Raw genomic sequence first — 24201 nt, 5'->3', positions numbered from 1 at the left:
AACCGATCGCTTTACTTGCTTCAAGTAAAATTTCCGTGTTTTCCCTAACCGTTTGTGTATTTTCTCCTAACATATTCACGTCATCCGCATAGACAAGAAGCTGATGTAGCCCGTTCAATTCCAAACCCTGCCTGTTATCCTGAACTTTCCTAATGGCATATTCTATAGCGAAGTTAAAAAGTAAAGGTGATAGTGCATCTCCCTGCTTTAGCCCGCAGTGAATTGGAAAAGGATCAGATAGAAACTGACCTATACGGACTCTGCTGTATGTTTCACTGAGACACATTTTAATTAATCGAACTAGTTTCTTGGGAATACCAAATTCAATAAGAATATCATATAATACTTCCCTCTTAACCGAGTCATATGCCTTTTTGAAATCTATGAATAACTGATGTACTGTACCCTTATACTCCCATTTTTTCTCCATTATCTGCCGAATACAAAAAATCTTATCAATAGTCGATCTATTACGCCGAAAACCGCACTGATGATCCCCAATAATTTCATCTACGTACGGAGTTAATCTCCTCAAAAGAATATTGGACAAAATTTTGTACGACGTCAACAGAAGTGATATTCCTCGAAAGTTACCACAGTTGGTTTTGTCCCCCTTTTTAAAAATAGGTACAATTATGGACTCCTTCCATTGATCTGGTACAATTTCCTTTTCCCAAATAGCAAGTACAAGTTTATAAATTTCGCTATATAATGCACTTCCACCCTCTTGTATTAATTCTGCTGGAATCTGATCGATACCTGGAGACTTGTACTTTTTCAGATTTTCTATCGCAATTTCGACTTCTGAAAGCGTGGGTTCGGGTATAAATGGCTCAGCAGTTTGTATTTCAATTTCGTCCCGATCATTTCTATTTGGCCTATGTACATTTAGTAGTTGCGCAAAATAGTTTTTCCATCTGTTTAGGATTGATGGAGAGTCTGCAAGCAAGTCACCATTCTCATCCTTGATCACGTTTACCCTTGGCTGATATCCGTTCTTAAATTCCTTTATACCCTTATATAAATCTCGAATGTTTTTATTCTTACTATTTGTTTCTACCTCATTCAGTTTTTCCTTCAAGTAACCTCTCTTTTTATTCCTAAGTGTACGACTTACTTCCCGTCTTTCATTGAAATAATTATCTCTCTTCTCCTCAACTGGATCCTGTAAGAATTTCAATTTTGCCTGTTTCCTTCTTTCTACTACCATGCAACAATCTTCATCAAACCACGGTTTCTTTTTCTTAGTTTCATAATAACCTATGCTCTGCTCAGCTGCAATTTTGATACTATCTCTGATATTTTCCCACACGCTATTAACATCTAATTCTTTCTCAACTTCGTCGGAACTTTCTAAAGTGGCAAACCTATTCGAAATTTCGACCTGATAATTTTGCTTAGCTTCCTCGTCCTTTAATTTCAAAATATTGAATTTAGTAATATTAACTTGTTGCTCTACTCGCTTGGCTACTGATAATCTTTCTCTTAATTCTCCAATCACCAAATAATGGTCAGAATTACAGTCTGCACCCCTGAAAGTTCGAATATCTACTATACTAGTATGTCTCCGTTTATCTATCAAGATGTGATCAATTTGGTTGTGTGTCAATCCATCTGGAGAAGTCCAAGTATATTTATGTATATCCTTATGGGGGAATGTTGTACTTTTGACAATTAAATTTTTCGATGTGGCAAAGTTGACTAATCTAACTCCATTGTCACTACTAATTGCGTGTAGGCTCTCTTTTCCAATAGTTGGTCTAAAAATCTCCTCCCGTCCTACTTTAGCGTTGAAATCCCCCAATAAAATTTTCATGTGATATCTAGGGAACTGATCAAAAGTATGTTCCAATTCTTCATAGAAGCTATCCTTTATATAGTCGTCTTTCTCTTCTGTAGGGGCGTGAGCATTTATAACCATGATGTCGCACCATCTACCCTTAAGTACTAAATATGATAACCTGTCACTGATAAATTCGACCTTTTTTACTGCTGATTTTATTCTTTTATGTACAAAGAATCCTGTTCCTAATTGGTGATTATTGTTTCCTTCCCCATAATACAACAAGTAATCTCCTATTTGTGATATGCCATTCCCATCTAACCTAACCTCTTGTACTCCCACAAAGTCTATTCTATATCTAGCTAGTTCTTTTGCTACTAATGTTACCCCTCCTGTTCTATAAAGACTAGTTACGTTCCAAGTGCCAAATCTCAAAACCTTATTCCTTTGCTGTGGTCGTGCCAGAGAATCAGTCCTATTCCGAGGCTTACTGTAGGAATTCGTAACAAGCTGTTTTTTACGGTGATGGGTTGTTAGCCCTTCGCCCAACCCCCAAGCTGGAGGACCACCCCTTATCGGCTGTCCACGACTGCTTATTCAATATATTCGCAGCTACCCTCCATATCTGGAGGCCGTCTCCTCTATCCGCAACCTGAGGACGCGCCATGCCGTGGTGATAGGGACCCACCATACATGGACTTTTGGAGTTACCATAGTAATATAGGCTATAGTAAAGTCCGTAATAGAAGTGTTCACCCTTTCAAGGCAAAGAAGATCTTTTTCAATTTGAATTTTTGCTTTGATTTCATTCTTATTATGTGCTGATATGTATTTCTATGTTTTCTTGCTATGGATATTAGCCGGAATTACTATGTTTGAAGTTTTGTAACAATAAATGAGAATTTAGTTTGACTTTAATTAATTTTTCCGCAATTCTTCTACCTCTCACGAAATTATCATCGTAATATCACGAAATTACCAAGGTTATCACGAAATAACCAACCTTTTAGCTTAAGTTGTAAAAGGGATTTTTGGCATTTGTTCAAGAACGTGTCCAATCTTTTATGTCTCCAGATTTGTATAGCAAATTATTGTCTTTTCGGTGAAAAAATCGAAATAGGGATATATTTACACATTTGCATTTTAAATTAATTTTCATTAAATGATCACGTAATTACCAATGTTTACCTTAATATACATTACATTCAGTTTAAATGCATGTTTTAATGGTTTTGAGTGTACACCTCAGTTTCTCGATTTTTATAACCCTCAGTTTAGTTTCAGGAATCAGGACCGAAGAATGAAAAACAACTGAATAATAGAGAAAGGTTCATTCAAATTTGCACCCGTAACGTCTTGCAATGTGGAGAGGTCATTCTCTGTTTACAAAAACATATTGACTGACAAGCGCAAGAATTTTACAGAAACCAATTTAGAAATATGTTGTTAGGTTGTTAACTGTGACAAAAAAGTGAAGTGAAATAAGACATTTGGAACAAAAATGAAATTGCATATTTGAATGTATTTTTCGCTTGATCGTACATGTTTCATAGTTTGATAGTGCATGAATGCATGCATATTTTGGGATTTTATAGTGCATGAAATTCTCGTCTCTAGTTATGACTGATGTTCGCCATACCTTTAACGACAATCGAGCAAAGGCCCACCATAAGAAAAATTTGAGAATCGCAATTTTAAAAGATATTAACCCTTTATTTCCCAGCTTAGCCTGTAAGCTACATATTCTTTGAAAGCCGGAAGCTCTTCTGAAATCGTATATATGTCAATCAGACCCAATGTAGCTTGTAAGCTACTGGTCTCTGATATATGTTCCTGCCATTTTTTTTAAATCATTAATTCAAAGCACATATAGAAAAAGTGATTTTTTTCAACAACACCTTTTCGGTATGAAAGGGTTAACGGGAGACTTAAAGTAATCGGGGAAACGTAATACGGCGAACGCTAAGCTCCGCCCACGACCCCTTTCCACTTTTCCCCTACAAGCTCGCCACACACTCTATATGATAGGCTAGTGTGGTGTCGAATGCACATTTCATGTGGGTGGGGATAAGTTCCCCTACTGGCGATCGCCGTATTACGTTTTCCCCAAGTAATCTAAAACTAATATATAGTCAACCTCGGATCCTTTCCGTGACAAACGACTATCAATTGAGTTACGACGGTAATGATATTTATAATAATTAAGATAATATTATTATAAATTAGGCCCACATCGATTAGGCCTTACGACCTGTTCTGAATTTCTTCCAATTCCTTCGGCCTCTGGCTTGTATAACGTCATAATTTTAGGAATTCTTGTATGTTATATCCTATCTAAACTATCTATCCTGTTATATATGTAGCGCTTTGTTTTAGCATGTATTGCAAATATGTTTAATTTATTTCATATTTCTTGATTTTGTCTGCATCCTAATAGAGAACTGAGAAATTTCATTTCTGTAGCTTGTATACAACTGTAATATTTATATTTCGTGGTCCAGGATTTACAGGACTGGTGTCGCCTAACATTTATAACATATTAATTAAATTCTATTATTATTATTATTATTATTATTATTATTATTATTATTATGAATATTATTATTGATTGCTCAAAGATAAGCAATACATATTTGGAACTATAAGCTTGACTTATTGTCAATATACATGTAGGCCTATAGTATTCTCTTAAGAAATAAATATTTTGTTGAACGCTAAATAATTGCAAGATGAAATTTAAAATGTGGTTTGGATTAACTTTCTCATTACTGATAATGAATATGGAATTCACATCGTTTTCAAGATTGGCTCTATCTTCATCTTCAGAAAAAAAAAAAGAGTGATGGCAATGGTATTGTACTCGTAGGGGTCGTTGCAAACAGCTATTCTGCTTGACTAACCATATTCAAGCTAAACTGTATCATTGCTTGCTCTCCCTTTTATCAAGATGACATTTAGGTACACAGTAGGCCTACATTTTCCGGTATTGTTGGAAGAATATTAGGCTTATTGTAATCCCAGTAAAATGACTAACACCTTTAAATTTATTTTTCTGCTTATAAATCTCATGTATTATTGTCACAGATTAAATTTAAAAAATCCAGTGTCCTTAGTTTTATTTAATTTAACAGTGGAAACATAAACAATATTTATAATGAGTGTTTAGTTCTTAGACTTGTTCATTAACATAATAGCTGGCTTTTAATCTGCTGCCCTGTCTGTCACTGCTTGTTTTATCTCAGTACATTACTGTTGAACTGTTTTGCAAAACCGGAAGAGTATTATATTTATATCACGCTGAGACTATAATAATTAGTTTGGAAGGTTTGGCAAGTTCTGATAGATGGTTTTCCCAGTTTGATTTGCGTCTTTTGTTATAGTTAGGAGAGATTAAATCCTGGCATTCAGAAAGTATACGGTGAATAGTTCTCTCTGTAAGCGTGGGATGAACAACTACGACACAGACCATCATAATTTGCATGAAATATTAATCTTCTGCAGAGCTCCATCATTTCAGCTATGTCTGCAGTGCCTCAGCGTCTGACTGCTATCAGACGGATGACTCATCAATAGAGTCCTGCGTTTGGTTACTTTGAATATAAGTTAGAATCACATGGATCATACTAGCTTCGCTTGCAAAGGAGGGCTCTGACTCGTCTCCCCGCTCCGTTTCGTACGTTTACATCTACTTATTCGTAAAGGGCAGTATAGGCACTGAAGAATGAGAATGTCACTCACGTATAAAATATGCTGTTCTGTGTATTTAACAAGAAATGAAATATTTATTTAAAGCCATCTTCTGGACAACAGAAGATTGTTCTCACAATAAGTGAAACACATCCAGATTCTAGATAGACTCACTTTTTTGTTTCACAATATATTTTTCATTAAAAAAGTAAAAGCCAATGCTCATTATTTTTCGCCTATTTCCAGAGTTTTGCACTTTTAAATATATATATAATCAAAGCTAAATGAGCTTTACAAGTAAATAATATAATTTATTGAAAGGATTGAAATTTAAATATTCACAATTAAAAATGAGTTAATATTGCTATACAGTATATATATATATATATATATATATATATATATATATATATATATATATATATATATATATATTTTGTCGGCTCTGATGTTTCAACTTCTGTTCTCTTAGGGAAGTTTGTAGAATGTCTCTATGAAGCTATTACTGTCTCTAAAGCCAGATTACATAAACTAATTATGAATAGCACTACTTCTTTTGCATGTGAACATTGTAACTGAAGACAGCATAATATGTATTTTTATTTTTTATTTTATTGGGTTATTTTACGACGCTATATCAACATCTAGGTTATTATCGTCTGAATGAGATGAAGGTGATAATGCCGGTGAAATGAGTCCGGGGTCCAGCACCGAAAGTTACCCAGCATTTGCTCGTATTGGGTTGAGGGAAAACCCCGGAAAAAACCTCAACCAGGTAACTTGCCCCGACCGGGATTCGAACCCGGGCCACCTGGTTTAGCAGCCAGACGCGCTGACCGTTACTCCACAGGTGTGGACCATAATATGTATGTACACATCTATAACTGAATACATAAATAAATGGTGTAAATTAAAATAATACAATAAATTACAATAAAAACAAAATTATTTACACTGACTACTTTTTTAGAAGTCTCTATAGATCCTACATTACAATGATGACTGTAAACATTTGAAGTGTTTCAAAAGAAAAATGTCTCCTTCTGTTTGATAAAATAGATTTTCTTCTTTCCTTATGAAGTTCTCGCTATCAAATTCTTCCATCGGAACACCCATTTCCAACCATCTAGCTTTGTTTCGTTTTGACATGGTTCACTGAATATCAGACCTGAAGTGTGTACACTGCGCTATGCTCCGTACATACCTACACTACACTGTTTGAGCGTTGCTCGGAGGCTTCAGACAACCAAACGCAGGACTCTGTACTCATCAGGCATCACTAAGGCAGAGAGTAGACTGTTCTTCCTCGACATTTCATCTTGTAGTAAGTGACAGAATTGGATTCGCAAGCAATGACTATTACTCGTATTAGGCCTACTATTGTTATCACTCTAATTATCATCATAATTACAATAATTAGGTAAGCTTAGCCTACTTCACTTTTTAAATCCGCCTACTCAAGAGCAAATCGAAGAGCAGCACTTTACGAAGAGTTGTTAACTTATATAGTGTTGTTGTTCGTGTTAGTCAACTGTCCAAAGACGGGTTCGAACCTCATAAGTGACACCAATGAGATATCACCCGTAAGGCAACTAAGTCAGGAGATAATGCGGTATGGTGGACAGTTTCTTTTCCCCTCCATTACACACATCACTGACTAGGAACATACAGTATTACATTCATCAGACTTAAAAGTATACAGACACATATCGTTCAAGTGAGATGTACTACCTGATAATAGGCATACAGTATGATAGCTTGCACATTCCAAATTGTTCCTGTCCTGATATTTTTATAGGCTTCGTAGGCCTACCAGCCGTCATTGCCACCGGCGTAGTTTGGCCGGCTGAGGCGCTTGTCTGCCGACCATGAGTTGCGCTCGGGCTGATTAACTGGTTGGGTTTTTCCGAGGTTTTCCTAAACCGTAAGACAAATGTCAGGTAATCTCTGGCGAATCCTTGGCGTCATTTCACCAAATACAATCTCGGTATCACCAATCCCATCGACGCTAAATAACTCAGTAGTTGATACAGCGTCGTTAAAAACAAACCTTCATGATAAATAATTAAGATTTATAGTTATAACTGCTATAGTAGCATATCCCTTAGTACGGTTATGATTATCAAATAAGCCGTTGTGTAAGATAGTAAGGAACGGCTAAGGTGCACAGATTATAACGTTGCGTGGAAATCGTGATCACATATTATAACAGATTCATCAATGTAATGCACTTTCAAGACAAATTTTACCGATTTCTATATGCTGTCATTTAGCGACTGAAAAACAAGTCTCGTTGCAACCTTGAGCTGGCATGGAGCAATAGCAGACAGCTATTCTTCCATCTAGCGGTTGTTACCGAAAGTTCATTATTATTCACTGGCGAAGCGTAGTGTTGCCGTAAGGCCTCCCCACACCAACGCGAAACATTCGCAGCCGTGGCGGCGACGAATATTTCGCGTATACAGCGGCAACGAAATTCGCACGTTACCCCACACCGACGCGAAATATTCGCAGCGCTGACGGAGATCATATTTCGCGTATGCAGAGGAATATCATGTCGTAGCTCCTATGATAGTCAATCAATCGCACTGGTATTTTTATGATTGGCAGATCAATGTCTGAGGAAAGCATGGAACACATTTTGAAATCAAAATTGTTTTTAAAACGCGGGGGGAAAAAAGTGATCTGTTGAAAATAGACATTTACACCTTCAGAAGTGGTTAGCGGCAAACTTTTTTATTTTTCACGTTAAATGGGGGGGTCAAAACGAATGAAATGTAGAGAAAGAATGGAAATTACTTTTAAAAGTTGTCGCTATTCAAAATCTTTACTGGTTTTTAAGTTACGGCGAGTTAAAGAAAAGAGCATTTTTTTACTTGGCGAAGAACTCAAGACAACCTCTTGTCTGCTAATACAGAAATCTTTGCTCTGATTTCAAACCCACTTACAAAATACTTCCATCGCTTAAATTGTTTTAATTATGTGTTTTGAAATGTAATAATATTAAAATAAATGTAATTAAAGTATAAATAATACAATTAAAAGTAAATGTAATCACAATATTAAAATAAATGTAACTGAAATATTAGAATACATTTAATCAAATTACTGAAAGAAAATAATCAAAATGGCGAACGATGACACCTAGTATTTAGCCTTAGATGTGCTTGCAGTTGCAAACGTTGTCAAAGAACTTAAAGCTCTGGAGGAGAGAACACATAGAAAAAAGAAAGAAGTGTGGGTGAGAAAGTGAAGTCCACGTATAAAAATACAAAAGTGCATCAGAAACAAGAAGTCAAAGATATCTGAAAAGTAATTTACCTATGAAACGAATATTCAGAGAATCCCTCATAACATGAATTACCATCCCAGCACATATAAATAATTGAAAATAGTGAAATGAAATAAAAGATCCTTTATTGATAATATATCTTTTATTCCTAGTCAGAGAGATGACATTGGAAGATTCTCGGTCATTTAGCAATTTTCTAGGAATTGATGAGAGTACGTTCAACAAACTCCTAACACGATATAAATCATTTTAGTGCCGTGAAATCAATACATTCACATTTGGAAACAATTATTATACTTCAAATGTCCGCGTTTCTATTATAATGTAATATAATAAGTCTAAACCCCCTCAATAACATATTTTTCATGTTTTTTTTTTCATCATTAGATACAAAGAGAAAACCATACTGACTTTTATTAAACTTTTTAGCAAACTAATACTCCCTTGAATGTATAATGGCTACATTCACTAAAATGCACTCTCAACGCAGAAAGTATCATAAAATTCATACAGTATTTGCAGTTCTAAGTATATGGTCGTGCAAAAATAGTATACAATACACGTATGTTAAGTGCGTAACAAAATCTTGAAAACAGAAGAGACTCTACTTCGTCTCGTCTTTTCTAACTTTTCTTTGATTCTGTTATAATGCGTCCTTCAAGAGAAGGAAGAAAAGAGATGATGCCAAGTCTAAAATCTGGGAGGGGTTTGTCCCACAAGTAGTGATATTCGTGTATAATTAATAAAATTATCCTGTTTATGTGTAAGTGTATGTGTGAAGCAGTATCTTCTAGGTGTAGATTTTTGCTAATTTTTTCGGTAATGTATGCACTGAAAGGGGAAAGGAACTGGCCACCCTACTCCATTATTTCTTGGCCTAGTTGCCTCATAAGTGATGCCTTCTTGGTATCATTTGTGAGGTTCAGACTTGTCTTCGGAAAATTGACTAAACAACAATCCTATAATATTATATTTAATATTTAAAAATTAATTGCAAGTCGGTTATTTTAACATTATGTAGACAAATATCGCATAATAAAATTAAAATATTAGCCTAAGTCCAAAACATTGATTATTATTGATTGAGCTGTAGTGACACCAGACGCGAGTACTAGGGGAAACCCGGGCAAAGCGGATAAGCTAAGAACAAAAATTGCCACAGGCTATATTTTAGTGCTCCCGAAATAAAATCTTCATGACATTGGTTGTGACACATGTTGTCCACATATATAAAAAAACAGCAATTCCTTTCTCGTACCTACGGACAGTGATATGATTTGAGAAAGAAAATATAGTTAATTATTCGCTTTGCCCGGGTACACGGGCAAAGCGAATAATTAACCCGGGCAAAGTGGATATCCCTATAACATTTTCACCTTTTTATTTAATTTCTATTCACTGATAAGAAAATTAAATCAACACATAAACACGATGTTAATGAGTTATATTAGACGATAGGATATGTTATTTACAGCCCATTACAGCACGTTAGATTAGTTCAATATACAAATTTGAACAAGTCGACGTTTCACTAGCACTGAAGACTTGGATTTCTTCTGCTTTTGCTCCTACCCATAAGTTACTTCTCTTTCAACGTTTTTAATCGCTATAGATACAAGAACTTCAGAGCGCTGACATTTTCTTCGTTGAACTCGTATCTTTCGAGCATCCACTTCTGGCACTGGTCTAAATCAAAAGAACTGACTTGGATTCTCTTGCTGACGATGTTGAGTGTTTTGGTGTAACCGGAACTGAAAATCTGAGTGTAATTGATGTATTGAATATTCCTTCAATCTCTGAAGATGCCGACATCACAGAGGTGGTTGATTCTGAGTGAGCGTTAACTGTTTCCTCAGCCGCTGAAGAAGCTGGCACCGCAGAATTTGTTAAATCTGAGCCAGCTGTCGTTTCGCTGATTTCTATCTCAAGTGGGCGAACTGTAAGTTAATCTGGAGCAAAATCTTCATCAATAAACACGTTATGGTTGTATGGCCAGATAGCAGAACCAATGATTGGAAGATTTTATTTCTTCAAGTGCTTTCTTCATGGCTTCGTCAGACCATTTGGCTTGTTCCGTCTTCCGCTTGAAAAATTAAACCATCTGAAAACCTTTTTAAGTTGAAATTAAGATTAATGTAACTGATTTATAATTTAATTAGTGTGACTTAATGGCTCCACTATGTAAAATGATCTAACACGCAGCAAGACAAATACATACAAAAATACAGCTAACACTTATATAGTCAAATAAAGGTGGCAGGGCAAAGCGGTTAAGTTATCTACTTTGCCCTATTCACTTTGCCCGCAGACGCCATTTCGCTTTTCATTTAAGGTTATACAAACATGAACGTCAATAATCTTCTTCGTAAGTACGGCACTTTAGAAGTAATCGTATCGCCTATATATTACTGTCACATAACAAAACATTTCTGCAGTATTGTGTGTTGTACATTTGTTTCTCTTACCTTGAAATAGTTTAAGAAAACAGTTAATTTTCTTCAAACACACGCCGACGTCTTCTCTCACTAGCTAGAATGACGACAAGTCAGTTCAGCAGCAAAATCTGGTTGGGATTCTTCCCCAACATAGGAGAAAGCGCTATCTGTTGGCGTTTCTAATAAATATGCATTATTCTCTTTGCCCGTGTCTCCCCTAATGTTAGGAGATACAGCGCGAATCCGTAAGGTTTAATGAAAACAATTAATAGGCCTATTTATGTTTATTGAAACAACTCTTCTATACTAGCTAATATAAAAGTTCCTAGAGTATTTCATAGGAATAAAATATGAATGAGATTAGTATAGGCTTATATGTTTGCTTTTAAGAATGAAACCTTTCCTAAACCAAGAAAATTATTAACTTTGAACTATTAAACCTTAGTAAGATAGTTAAATGACGCAAAGTTCATATAGGTAGGTTCTCTAGAAATATATTTCGTACTAAGCAATGCTATGATATTCTGAAGGACTGATAAAAGCCAACAAAGATGCGAATATGAAATTATTCCTTATAGACATGCCGTATGTAGGCTAGAATTTTTCTCTTAAGATATGTTAAAGATGTGAATAACTTATCACTTTCATTAAATTCCAATTGGATTGCATCTCATATTGCCCTTTTTCCTTACTTACTTGTAATCCTCTAGAATAAATCGTATAATACAGGATGTTTCCTTACAATTTGTCACAGAACACTATAAAAAATTCGCGGCGGCAGCGAAAAAAACCGCGCAGGCGGCGAATCTAAATTTCAACGCTGCAGATTCGCAGACGTCCGGTGGTACTTTTGCGTCGGTGTGGGCACACTCATATACCGCAGTGTACATTGAGACAGTGGCAACTTTGCGAATATTTCGCGTCGGTGTGGGGAGGCCTTGGGGATGGCCAGTCTATTACATGTGATCAAGGGTGGAAGTCAGCCGTGAAGGGGTCGAATCCAATCTAAGCCGGGAAGGTTCTTCACTGCTAAAGAGTATATTATTATTATTATTATTATTATTATTATTATTACTAGGTTAGGTTAGGTTAGGTTGATACTGAGATGGTGAAGACGACGGTCGTGGTGACGAGTAAGTACAATATCTATTCGTCGACTGTTCCAGAAGTGATGCCTCGGTCATTCCTGATCAAGACGCTGCGGACAGTGGAGTCCCCTCCACCGGCGCCGCCTTCGTCGCAGCCGCCGCCATCTCCGCGCAGTACGTCTGCGTCGCCTCCCCGCTGCGGTGTTCGACACGCCAGTGCCTTCTCCCTCGTATCGCCCCGCGAGGCTGCTATCAAGGACGCGGCGACGGCCGTCAGAGGTGAGAGCTTGCAACGTGTATATCACCCTGGTAGGGCTGCTATTACATACACTATCAAAGTTCTCTGACAAAGACTACGATAAAATATTTTATTAAAGATCTTTGATAAAAGATAGGATTTGGGGGTATATTACACTAAAGATTTGGGGTATATTACACTAGACTACATAAAATCTTTTAGAGATAACCTAAAATTAGAAACAAAAGATTTGCTGACATTTGTTCCGAGGATTTGTTGATACTAATATTTACGCGTTAAGTTTATAACACCATGAATGAAGAACAGAATGCTTGTTTATCTACAATTATTAGTTCAATTATTGCAATATATGTATGCTTCTGAAAAAGAAACAGAAAAAGAAACGCTTGTGGGTTAAACCATGGATTGAAAGACGTGACAAGAGAGGTATCCATCAGAACTTATTGAAAGAGCTACAATGCGAGGACTTAAAAGTTCAAATTACTATAAAATATAGGCCTATTATTATTATTATTATTATTATTATTATTATTATTATTATTATATATTGGTAGTGTAATAGCAGCCTAACGTCTATACGCGTGAATCTAGTTACTGATTTTATTTTCCCTTCATTCAGTGTAAAATATTATATGGATAGATCTATATTCCTACTCACGAATCATCTTTAAAATGAGTAAGTGAATAATTGTATTGTAATGCAGCATAGGAACGTGTCTGCAAGAGGAAATTTAACTCAGGAGTAAAATGTCGCCCCTATTTACGGGCACTACTTAAGGACACTTAGAGATTGCGAGCTGTTTCCTATGTTTATCTTACTTCGCAAGAAATTGAGTTCTCACCATCTACTATAGCAGACAAACAAAATTTTCACCATTTTTTTTTTAATTTTCTGCTAATTGATTGATAGTTACAATAAGTAACTTGGATTATTTTCTTTTAGTTCACAATAAATGAACACATAGGACCCCCGTCTTTATTTTTTTTATTTTTTTTACGACGCTGTATCAACATCTAGGTTATTTAGCGTCTGAATGATATGAAGGTGATAATGCCAGTGAAATGATTCCGGAGTCCAGCACCGAAAGTTACCCAGCATTTGCTCGTATTGGGTTGAGGGAAAACCCCGGAAAAAACCTCAACCAGGTAACCTGCCCCGACCGGGATTCGAACCCGGGCCACTTGGTTTCGCGGCCAGACGTGCTGACCGTTACTCCCCCGTCTTGTATCATTTTCTCAGAAACTATTATAATAATTACGAAAGCCCCCGTGTAGCTCTGTCGGCTCAGGCGCTTGCCTGCTGATCCGGAGTTTCGCTCGGGAGCAGGTTCGATTCTCATTTGTTTTTTTTTTTTTTTTCAGACGTTTTCCCCAAACGTAAGGCTGATGTCAGGTAACGTATGGTGAATCCTCGGCCTCATCTCGCCAAATACCATCGCTCTATTACCAATGCCATCGACACTAAATAACCTAGTAGTTGATACAGGATCGTTAAATAACTAAAAAACACAATGAAAAGTTTTACACACATTATTTGTTAGTAGCTTGACATTGTTGGTGACATAATGTGTTAAGCTTTGTTTCCTAATTAATATCAAAAAAGTTAGGCTATACATACAAAGTCGACCTACTAATAGGCTAAGCAATGTGTACAAAAATTTTCTTTTAAGTTTTGACGATTAGTTTCTGAGACATTTCTGACATTTTTCCTCCATTGTTTAATTGTTGTCAATTGAAAGAAAACAATCCTAATTACTCGTTTTGGGTATCAATTAACTCAGAAGGGTCTGTTTTATGTTTCTCTATCTGCTATAGTTCTACAGAGAATTCCATTACTTTTGAATGTAAGGTAAAGCATGCGGAACAGCTGGCAATCTCTACCAAGTGCCCTTAAAACAGACTTGTCCTCGATAAGCAATTCTTGCTTGGTCTCCAGGTTACAAGTGTAATATCTTCCGAGCACAATCTATTAGGATTTAGGACCCAGTAGCCTATTTTTTGGCTAAAATATGCGAAGTGTAAAAAAGTACTATCAATTGTGATGCTCCAAAAAATCGATTTCGAGGGTTTCCCTGAAATGCACGTTTTTTAACATCACTATTCTGAAAAGTGATTCGGTGCATGCTACCTGTCTATCTGTGTGCAGAGATTTTTCCTAAGCTGTAGTCTATCCAAAATAGATAAATAGACGTAGGATATACAGCATGTCGCAGTTGCGCTACTATGATAGACAACTGATGTGGGAGTAAATTAGCAACAGATGAAATAAATTATTGCTAACATTCATTAGTAGGTATGTAACGAGAGAATAAGTCATTCATTTTTGTACACAATTAGTAACATGTGGTCGTCCCCAGCGGTGGCTAAGTGGTCAGACCTCCAGCCTGTCACGCAGGCGGTCCGGGTTCGAGTCCCGGTTAGGCCAGGGATTTTTCATTGAAAAATCCATAGTGACACTTGTAGCGAACAAAGTCGCAGTTAGGGTTTTTCTCGGGGTTCTCCCATTTTCTCATAGGCTATTAGGCATCTACATCATTTATTCATTCGTCATCATTCCATAGCATCCCCTGAACCGTGGTTGGCGACGAAAGGTGGGAGCTGGCCTAATGAGGATTAGGGTGGCTTGATCGAAACCTGGATACGCAGCGAACCTTAGTGCAGACAGCCGGTATGGGTTTGGGAATGCGCCTAACTTGAGAGTAGCGCAATAGATCGTAAGAGGTCGTAGTGCTGAGACATAGTGTCCCCCCCCGAAAATTATTTTTCACTCTAACATGTGGTCATCGTGGACGGAGTGCGAGTTATAGTCTACTATGTAAATCCCCTTATTCACACATGCTCCCAGATCTACAAGCAAAAATATTAACGTAGTCGCAAATTCAAAGTTGGCTGTGTTCTCATACTATTTTATGCTAAAACATTCAATATATATGTGTATATATATATATATATATATATATATATATATATATATATATATATAATGAACATAAAATTTAAAATTGTTGATCACTAAAAGTTGTTTACTTTTTTCACTGTAAGTCAAGTGCACTACCATCACTAAGAAAAGTAGAACAGACACTGATACGAAACATAAGCAACTTGATCGACACAGGTACCAACCACAAAATTTACCGCAGGTAGTTTTGTGTCAATTAACATATCTCGCAGATACCAACTCTAAAATTGACCGCAATTAACATATCTCGATCTTACAACTATCTTTACTTGTTCGGGTTTTGTGGCAATTCACCCGGACCCAATTTATCCTCGTACTCTTTGGATGATATTTTATCACTATTGGGCACATGGACGTCAAGCCGGAGCAGTCGTTTGATCGACCTAGCCCCCTCCTTGTGTGGTATTGTGTCACTGATTATTATTATTATTATTATTATTATTATTATATAGGCTACCGGTAATTTTAATTTTATGTGCTATTATACTTACAATTTTTAAAATTTGCTTAATTACTCATCTCATTTTAATAAATTTGAGTTATTAATAATCATGTCACCGGCGTAGCTTAGCGGTAAGGAGCTGGTCTTCTGATACGTCTCTTCCCTCACCGACTATGGGCATCTGTTCCGGGATCCGTGGTGAATAAAAAAATGACAGAATTTCAGATGCTTACTGTAACAACATTATGAGCTACAGTCGAATGCTAATGTTATTAGTAGTTAAGCCATGGACTAATGTAACGTGTGTGGCAACTTGAATTCAAGTCACTTGATTCGACGAACTTGAAAAGTGTGAACTATGTTTCAAGTTGACTTGAAATCAAGAAACGGCTTGAAATCAAGTTTCAAGTGGAGTTGAATCCCTTTCTACTTTTTACTTGACTTGAAAGGACACTTGAAAAGTGTGAACGTCACTTGATACTTGAATTCAAGGAAAAAGCGCGCGAAATAAAATAGCTCTTTAAGCGCGTTAAATTAACAGCTTATTGTTTTCTCTGTCGTGCCCAGTACTAAAACGTAAAACAGATAGGCCACAATGGGTAAATGGAATAATGAACAAGTTCTTGAGTTTCTGGAGGTGTATGAATCTTACGAAGTGTTGTGGAATGTAGAGAGTGCAAAATATCGCGAGAGAAATGCAAGGGAAGCTGCTATGAAAGAACTTGTAGAGGAATTAAACAGGAGAGAGTTTAATGTGGATTCGGAGGAAGTGCGAAAAAAAACTGAAACTATTAAAACTGTATATTGCGAAGAATTGAGGAAAATAGAAAGAAGTAAGAAGAGCGGCGCTGGAAGGGAAGACCTTTATCAGCCGAAACTGGGATGGTTTAACACGGCTGATAGGTTTTTGGGAACTGTGACAGCTACAAGGAAATAATTTTCAAATATGGTAAGTTACAGCTGTTTATTTTATTATATGTACATTTAAAATTAAAAAATCTCTGCTTCATAATTCCACTTATTCTATTTGTAATGGTTATAAAATAATTACAGTATAATTTAAGGAACTAGAACCCAATTTCTCAATTATTATATCAGTATAAAATTATCTGTATAATATATTTATTATTTTTATCATCTATTCTGATGTTTCCATTGAAATAATTTTAATTGCTATATTAACTACAATTTTTGTAAATTAAGGTGGTTACTTCGCATATTTATTTGATTTAGGCCTACTCAGCACCCACCATTTTGAGTTGCCATGGTACAGAGCCCTCTCCCATGAAATAGCCTGCATACCAAGCTCTAAGTTTACCAGCATCAATGCTGTAGTTGTGGGAGCCCATTCTAGTAATGTTAGACATATCAATATTCCTACCGGTATTTCGCCATGACCCTGGAATAATACTACTAGAAATATGGTCTTCAACATCCACAGATCCTGGAGGTAAATAGAGGTTGACAGATGCCATTCTAAGCCAATTGTGCAAAGCACAAGAAGCTAGAATGACTAAATCCACTGTTTCTGGTAGAAGAGAGATTGGTTTTTCAAACACTCTGAATCTCGACACAAGTATGCCGAATGTATTTTCAACAATTCTTCTAGCCCTTGAAAGACGATAGTTGAATACCTTTTCTCTCAATGACATATTAATTCTGCTGAAAGGTTTCATTAAATTTTGTGATAAGGGAAATGCATCATCTCCATCAAGTACACCATTTCTCGGAAAGTTCAAAGTATTGCTTTCCAATGCGATATTGAAAATAGAGTTTCTGAAAATAGTACTGTCATCATTTATACCATTGCAACCAACATCTATGTAAATGAAACGGTAATCAGCATCAACTATAGCAAAAAAAAAAAAAACAATACTGTGAGTGTCTTTATAATTATATCTGGATCCTGCATTGGGTGGTCGTTTTATATGCACATGTTTGCCATCAATAGCCCCACAGCAATATGGGAAATTCCATCTGGCTTCAAATGCTCTTTGGATGCTTTTCCACTCTTCTTCATTGTTGGGGACCTAAAAATATAATCTGTATTTCAGGAGCCATTCGAAACTGAGCAGGAAAATCCTGACGCAGAGCAAGAGGAAACAGCATCTGACACAATGAGGCAAAACCCATCACCAAACTCTGGAGCAATAAAATCAAGGCAGCCTAAGAAACTTAAGATGTCTGCATTTGATCAAGTAGAGGGAGCCACAAAAGATTTAAATAAAATAGTAAATGCTGCCTCTACTGCCCTCCAAAATGATGAACTGGATCATTTTGGAAAGTATGTGACAGCCTGTCTCAGAAAACTCCCCCCCCTTTAAATGCTCTATGCTGTCAAGAAAAAATTTAAAGTATACTGACACAAGAAAGGATTACCGTCATGTCAAACAATCACCCTTCAACCAGATCACCTCTTCATATATTTGTAAATACCCCAACTACTCTACACCAACAAATTGGTAATTCTCCCACTGTCTCATATTCACTATCCCCATCTCTTGACGAAACATGTCCACCCACTACGCATCAACAGTTTTTGAGTTCTCCTTCTACCTCATGTTCACCGTCTCCATCCCCAACTATTAGTCAACTAAGATCATTCTCTTCACATCAACAGTTCTTGAATCCTTCCTCAGCATCAAATTCACATCTCCATCTAATAGCAAAGACATACTAAAACCGGCAATGCAGCACGCAGTAATATTTGATACAGAATAAATTTGTGTTGTCATGCTTTCTGTCTTTCCATTATATTAATTATTCCAGAAAAAGTGTCAATTTATTGCACAATTTTGTTGCAAAAACTAATTTTAAGTTAATATCTTTGAACAATATAACACTTTTAAAACTAAGTCAATTTTAATATTAGAAGAGAAAAATTCGCTCTGACGCCGGGGATCGAACCCGGGCCCTTGGTTCTACATACCAAGCGCTCTCAACATTGAGCTATGCCGAAGTCCAATCGACAGCACCAGATCGAACTCCCCTCCTCCAGTGTTTTCTCTTTGTGCCCTGACTCCAAGTTGGACATGTATGTTGACATTTTATTAAGTCAACTGCCATAACTCAATTTTGTTTTACTTTAATTTGTTTCTTTAATATTTGTTAAGTTAGAAATATTAAAATTTAGTTATAATTTGGTTTTCAAGAAATTTGGTAGTAAAGAAATAAAAACATATGTAATTTTACGGCGAACAAATACATTACTGGTATGTAATAAGTTCAATTTAACAGCTGTCACACGTGTACATTACATGAAAGACCATTGTATAATGTATAGAGTTTAAAAACCAATTGTAGTGGCCTAGGTACCTAAAATACACAAATATATCAAACTAATTATACTGTATTTTTATTTGTTTCAAACCTTAATAAACTCTTGAAGAGCTTCATAGATTGCCGAAAGCACCTCTCGTAGAAACTCCGCTATTGTGTTTTTAGCAACTCTCTAGAGATAATGAAGAGATGTTAAGCTGTCTCCACTGGACAGGTAACGTAACGTTATTTATAAATTTTTTCTAGCTGAGATTGGCTCTCTAAACCACGTTGAACTTTTCTGTATTTTGTTGCTAATCATGTCGAGTAACTCTTCAAATTTTTCTACTGAAATACGTAGATGGTTCCTGTAGGCATCTCTGTCTTCCTCAGCTAGCTCTTTCAACAGTGTAGCAGAAGCATCGAGTGTATTTCTCTTACTGATCCAGTTTCTAATCCATATCGAGCGACGCTTCTTCCGTTTCTTTAATATCTTTACCCATATCTGCCTAGTGTTGCGTTTTCGCAACATTCTGCATTAATTATTTTTCTGCAAAATGCAAAGGAATGAATTACAAAATTAACTTTTATTTCATTGTTGTGTATACTAGAAGAATCAAAGGAGCCTGCAGCACAATAATCAACTTCCATTTCAGTTTCGTGTGGTGGTGCGAAAATTATGAAAATATTCAACAAAAAAAAGTCTTGGGCATAAATGGGTTCTCTGGCAAGGAGACTCGCTACAACAGTAACTCCTATTTGTACAATCTCCATAGACGTCATTGTAACTTGAAAACAATAATATTATTAACTTGAAGCACCCGCCGTCTGGATTCCCTCTGACGAGGCGCTAGGCGAGGGGATCAAGACGGCAGTGACTTGAATATGTCTGAACAGCTACTTGAATTCAGTTACTTGAAATCACGTGACTTGAATTCAAGTTACTTGAAAAGTGTGAACGAAGCTTAAGGGTGCCGAAGTTGCATACAAAATTAGCCATGCCGCGCGGACTCTCTTAGTAATATTTCGGCATTGAGAGAAGTTACAGACCTGTGGGGTCACTCGTTTGATTTGTAAGCTCGGGCTTGGTTGGACTGCCGCTTGAGTCGTTTATCTGATTGGATTTCTTCCGAGGTTTTTTCCATCTGTAAGGCCAATGTCCTCGCCTCTAACTTACTACGTCACTATCCAATTCTATAGACGCAAGATAGCATCGTACTTGACATAGTGTTGTTAAATTATCGACTTAAAAATAAATAACTATCTCTTCTCCTAAAGACATTCTGCGTTCAGAACTGATTATATACAAGTTATTCATTTACTTTATTTTCGGTACACACCTTTATATTGTTATTATTCCATATGTAAGACATTTTCTTGCTTACTGTTAAACCAGTAAGGTCATCAAAAAGTATTTTAGAAACAGAAAAACATTTCATAATGAATAATTATATTTTACTTCTGAAATGTAACAATGTAGTATCATTGGAATGTAACAGTCATACAGTATAGTGCTATTGTAAATTATTATTATTATTATTATTATTATTATTATTATTATTATTATTATTATTATTATTATTATTATTAAGACGTGGTGAAATTGTGACAGTGGAAGGAGTTCCACGAGAAAATGTCTCAGCAATTAATTTGATATTAAAAAAATCGATATCGTCGATAAATAGATTTTAAGATCATCATCAACCTCATCGTTATCTACATTATGTTTATTGGTACATATTGTTTGTTCGGCCTCTATCGTTTTCTTCCTTGGTCTTGCTTGATCCCATGTCCTCTTAATCTATATTGTAGTGCTTGGTTTAGTATAATCTCATCATTCTTCTTAGAACATGATTATACCAGTTCTGTCATAATGTTATTTTATCCTGCAAGCGGGTTAAATGATTGTATGCTAAATCATTGCTTATTACGAGTGACATCCTTCTTAAAAATTACTTTAAATAATTCTGAGATGTTTTATTTATACTTTATACCATGTTTTATATTGAAAACACAATAAAACATATAAAAGAACGTTAAATCTCCCCATTCTGAATGATTACGAATCTAAAGCTGTCCCAAAAGTCGTAAAAACAAGTCTGTGTTCATACGTATCAACAGTTATGAAAGGAAATCCCTGGTTCGGATTTAGAAAATGTGTAATGTGATGGATCAATATTTGAGGCCTCATATTGAATCACTTGACACAAATCACAGCCTGCTAGACAATACGTTCTGTGGCGTGCGTGGCTGTCCTTCCACATTACTTCAATTATTCACTCCTCACAGTTCTTTCCCGAGTAACTAAGTTGAGTGTTTTCAACTATGAACCCAGCTGCTTCTTTCATATTCTGTTTCTATCACTTCTGCTACCACTATTACCATTGTCACTGGTCGTATTGGTAGCTCAGCAGAGTACTCGCTTAAGCCGGGATTCGAGTTCTAATCTCCGTAAGGAAAGAGCAGCTTATTTGGTGAACAATGACAAGGTTGTAGGTTTTCCGAAGTTATATCGTTTTCCATCGGCATTGCACCAAAAGTCCCCACAACTTCCATTCCATTATTATTTCCGTTTCGAAAAAGAGGGCACCACTTGGGTTTGCCCATCCCCGAATCCCAGGCTTAACCGGAATTCGATCCCAGACCGCATGCGTGATAGGGTTATGAATTGTACTCCGTGGCCACCGCAAAGACACTACTGCTATTGCAACTGCACCTGAAAATTTTGTCTAATAGGGAAATTGTTATACATATATTGATATTCCTATGTTTTGGGAACCTAGACTTTTCGTTTACTTGGCCTACACCGATATTTTATTAGCTATTTTTAACGGAATTCTCGAGGCACCAAATTTATGTTTCAATATTTTTTTTATATTATTCTCTAGTCATAATTTACATTTATCCATGTAAGCTTACTTTAAAAAAATCTCATACATCTGTTACTTTCTTCCAACTTGGTTTTCTTCTTCCTGATTTTAATAAGCCTATTCACTTAGCAAGACAACGTGAAAAAAGTGAAACTTTTCAAACTATTTTTAATGAAAATTTTCACGACTTCGAACCGTCATTATTTAAGTATTTTGTTATTTTAATGATTCCTATATTGAATTTCAACGACTACATAGAATCATCATTTAGTTGTATTACTTCTTGGATGACTGTAAAACCTTGAATTTCTCAAAATAAAAAGAATCATTGTTCAAGTGTTCTGTTTATTTTATGACAGCTGCGTTGAATTTCTCTGACTTTAATGACCCCTATATTGAATTTTTAGGACTACAAAGCGTCATTATTTAAGTGTTTTATTTCTTGGGTAACTCCGACTCCTACACTGAATTCCTATGACTACAAAAGGTCATTATTAAATGTGTCTTTTGTTTCTTGAATGACTCCTATATTCAATTTCTATAACTAAAAGGGTCATTATTCAAGTGTTCTGTTTTTTTGTGATAGCTACAATTAATGTCTGTGACTACAAAGATTCATCATTTAAGTGTTTGTTGTTTGTTTCTTTAATGACACCTATATTAAATTTAGATGACTCCGGATGGTCATTATCTGTTTAGTTTATTTGATAATTCCTATATTGAATTTAATTAACACTTTATAAATTGAAATAAAATGGACTTGAAAAGTATCTTAGTAAATTTATTCTTAATTACTGTTTGATTTTGTACTTAAAATTATTCTCTTTTGACATTAAAGATCACTGAAAGTCTTTTTCTTTGCTTGGTTTCCATAACGCAAATTAGACACAGTGAGCACCCTGCTGCAGGGAGTGTTGGGTCTGTTATGTTTGGGGGTCGAAAATAGGAATTAGTAAATGACCGTATTAATTTATGAATGAGTGAATTAAGAAAGGTAGACAAACATTACCTTAACAAAAACAAACAATAATAAATCAAAATTTTGGTCAACACTCACTTACAACAAATACATATCTAATAAATTAAAAAACTTCTTTAATAAAGAAAACATAAACATAGCATTCAAAACAAATAATAAGTTAAACAATAATATCCATAAAACAATAAATCCTATAGATAAATTAAATAGTAAAGGCATATATATGCTTAAATGTCACACATGCAGTAAGAAATACATAGGCCAAACTAAACGTAATATAAAAACAAGATATAAGGAACATGTCAACGATTTCAAAAATAATACAGAAAAATCAAAATATGCAACACACTTAATTAATACTGGACATGAATTAGGTCATTACCAGAACACATTAAGTATCCTAAAAACATACAATGACAATAAATTCATAAATGCAGCAGAAGAATTCTTCATTGCCTACTACCTTAATAAAGATCAAAATATAATTAACGAAAATTTATTAAACTTTAAAAATCCACTGTATGCAATTTAAAATAGACCTATTCACATTTATCTTGATACGCCATTCAAATAGTTCCTTTCATATTCTTGCGCCGCTACATGCCTCAATACACACGATTATCTAGGCCTCAGTTCTCTTAAAACCACCAACACACCAACACCAGCACATACAAATGTAAGTATTCGAATGCCGTCAAAATTCATTAAAACAATTATATCCCTCATATCAAAATTGAAAGTAAATTAATAGTTAATATTCTTTTAGTTATAGAACTTCTTCATTTATATACTTCAATAAACCTGAGGACACGTAATAAGATGTCATCACATTAGAGTAGCCATTTCAAAAGCCAATGACCTCTCTAAGTAAGTAATCTTATAATAATTATTACCGCTGCCTTAAATCACTTACATATATTTGGTATTATAGCTCATCTAATTATTACTAATTATTACGAATTATAATATTGATTTTTTTCTACTTAATTTTCAGTGAATGATTAAAATTCATACCTAACTCATGATTTATCTATCACGAAATTATCGTACATTCCACTACATTCATAATCAACGAGCATTCATTCAAATATCTTAACTAATTACACCTAACAGTAATTCTTTAACATAAACAACATTAGTTCATTATTG

General features: G+C 35.5%; 1 protein-coding gene across 2 annotated transcripts in view; it reads left to right on the top strand.

Annotated features, from left to right (window-relative positions):
* The window catches only part of LOC138694378 (zinc finger protein Gfi-1b-like), a 307766-nt gene that overhangs the window by 63027 nt on the left and 220538 nt on the right, over positions 1–24201 (top strand). For both annotated transcript variants that reach the window (XM_069818058.1, XM_069818057.1), the window contains exon 2: positions 12364–12564. In XM_069818058.1, coding sequence (XP_069674159.1) covers positions 12364–12564 — 201 coding nt within the window. The remainder of the gene's footprint in view (positions 1–12363; positions 12565–24201) is intronic.

The sequence above is a fragment of the Periplaneta americana genome, chromosome 2 (assembly GCF_040183065.1).
Source record: "Periplaneta americana isolate PAMFEO1 chromosome 2, P.americana_PAMFEO1_priV1, whole genome shotgun sequence".
Taxonomy (NCBI): domain Eukaryota; kingdom Metazoa; phylum Arthropoda; class Insecta; order Blattodea; family Blattidae; genus Periplaneta; species Periplaneta americana.
The sequence above is the reverse complement of the archived record's forward strand: the minus strand, read 5'-3'. Positions and strand labels throughout refer to the sequence as shown.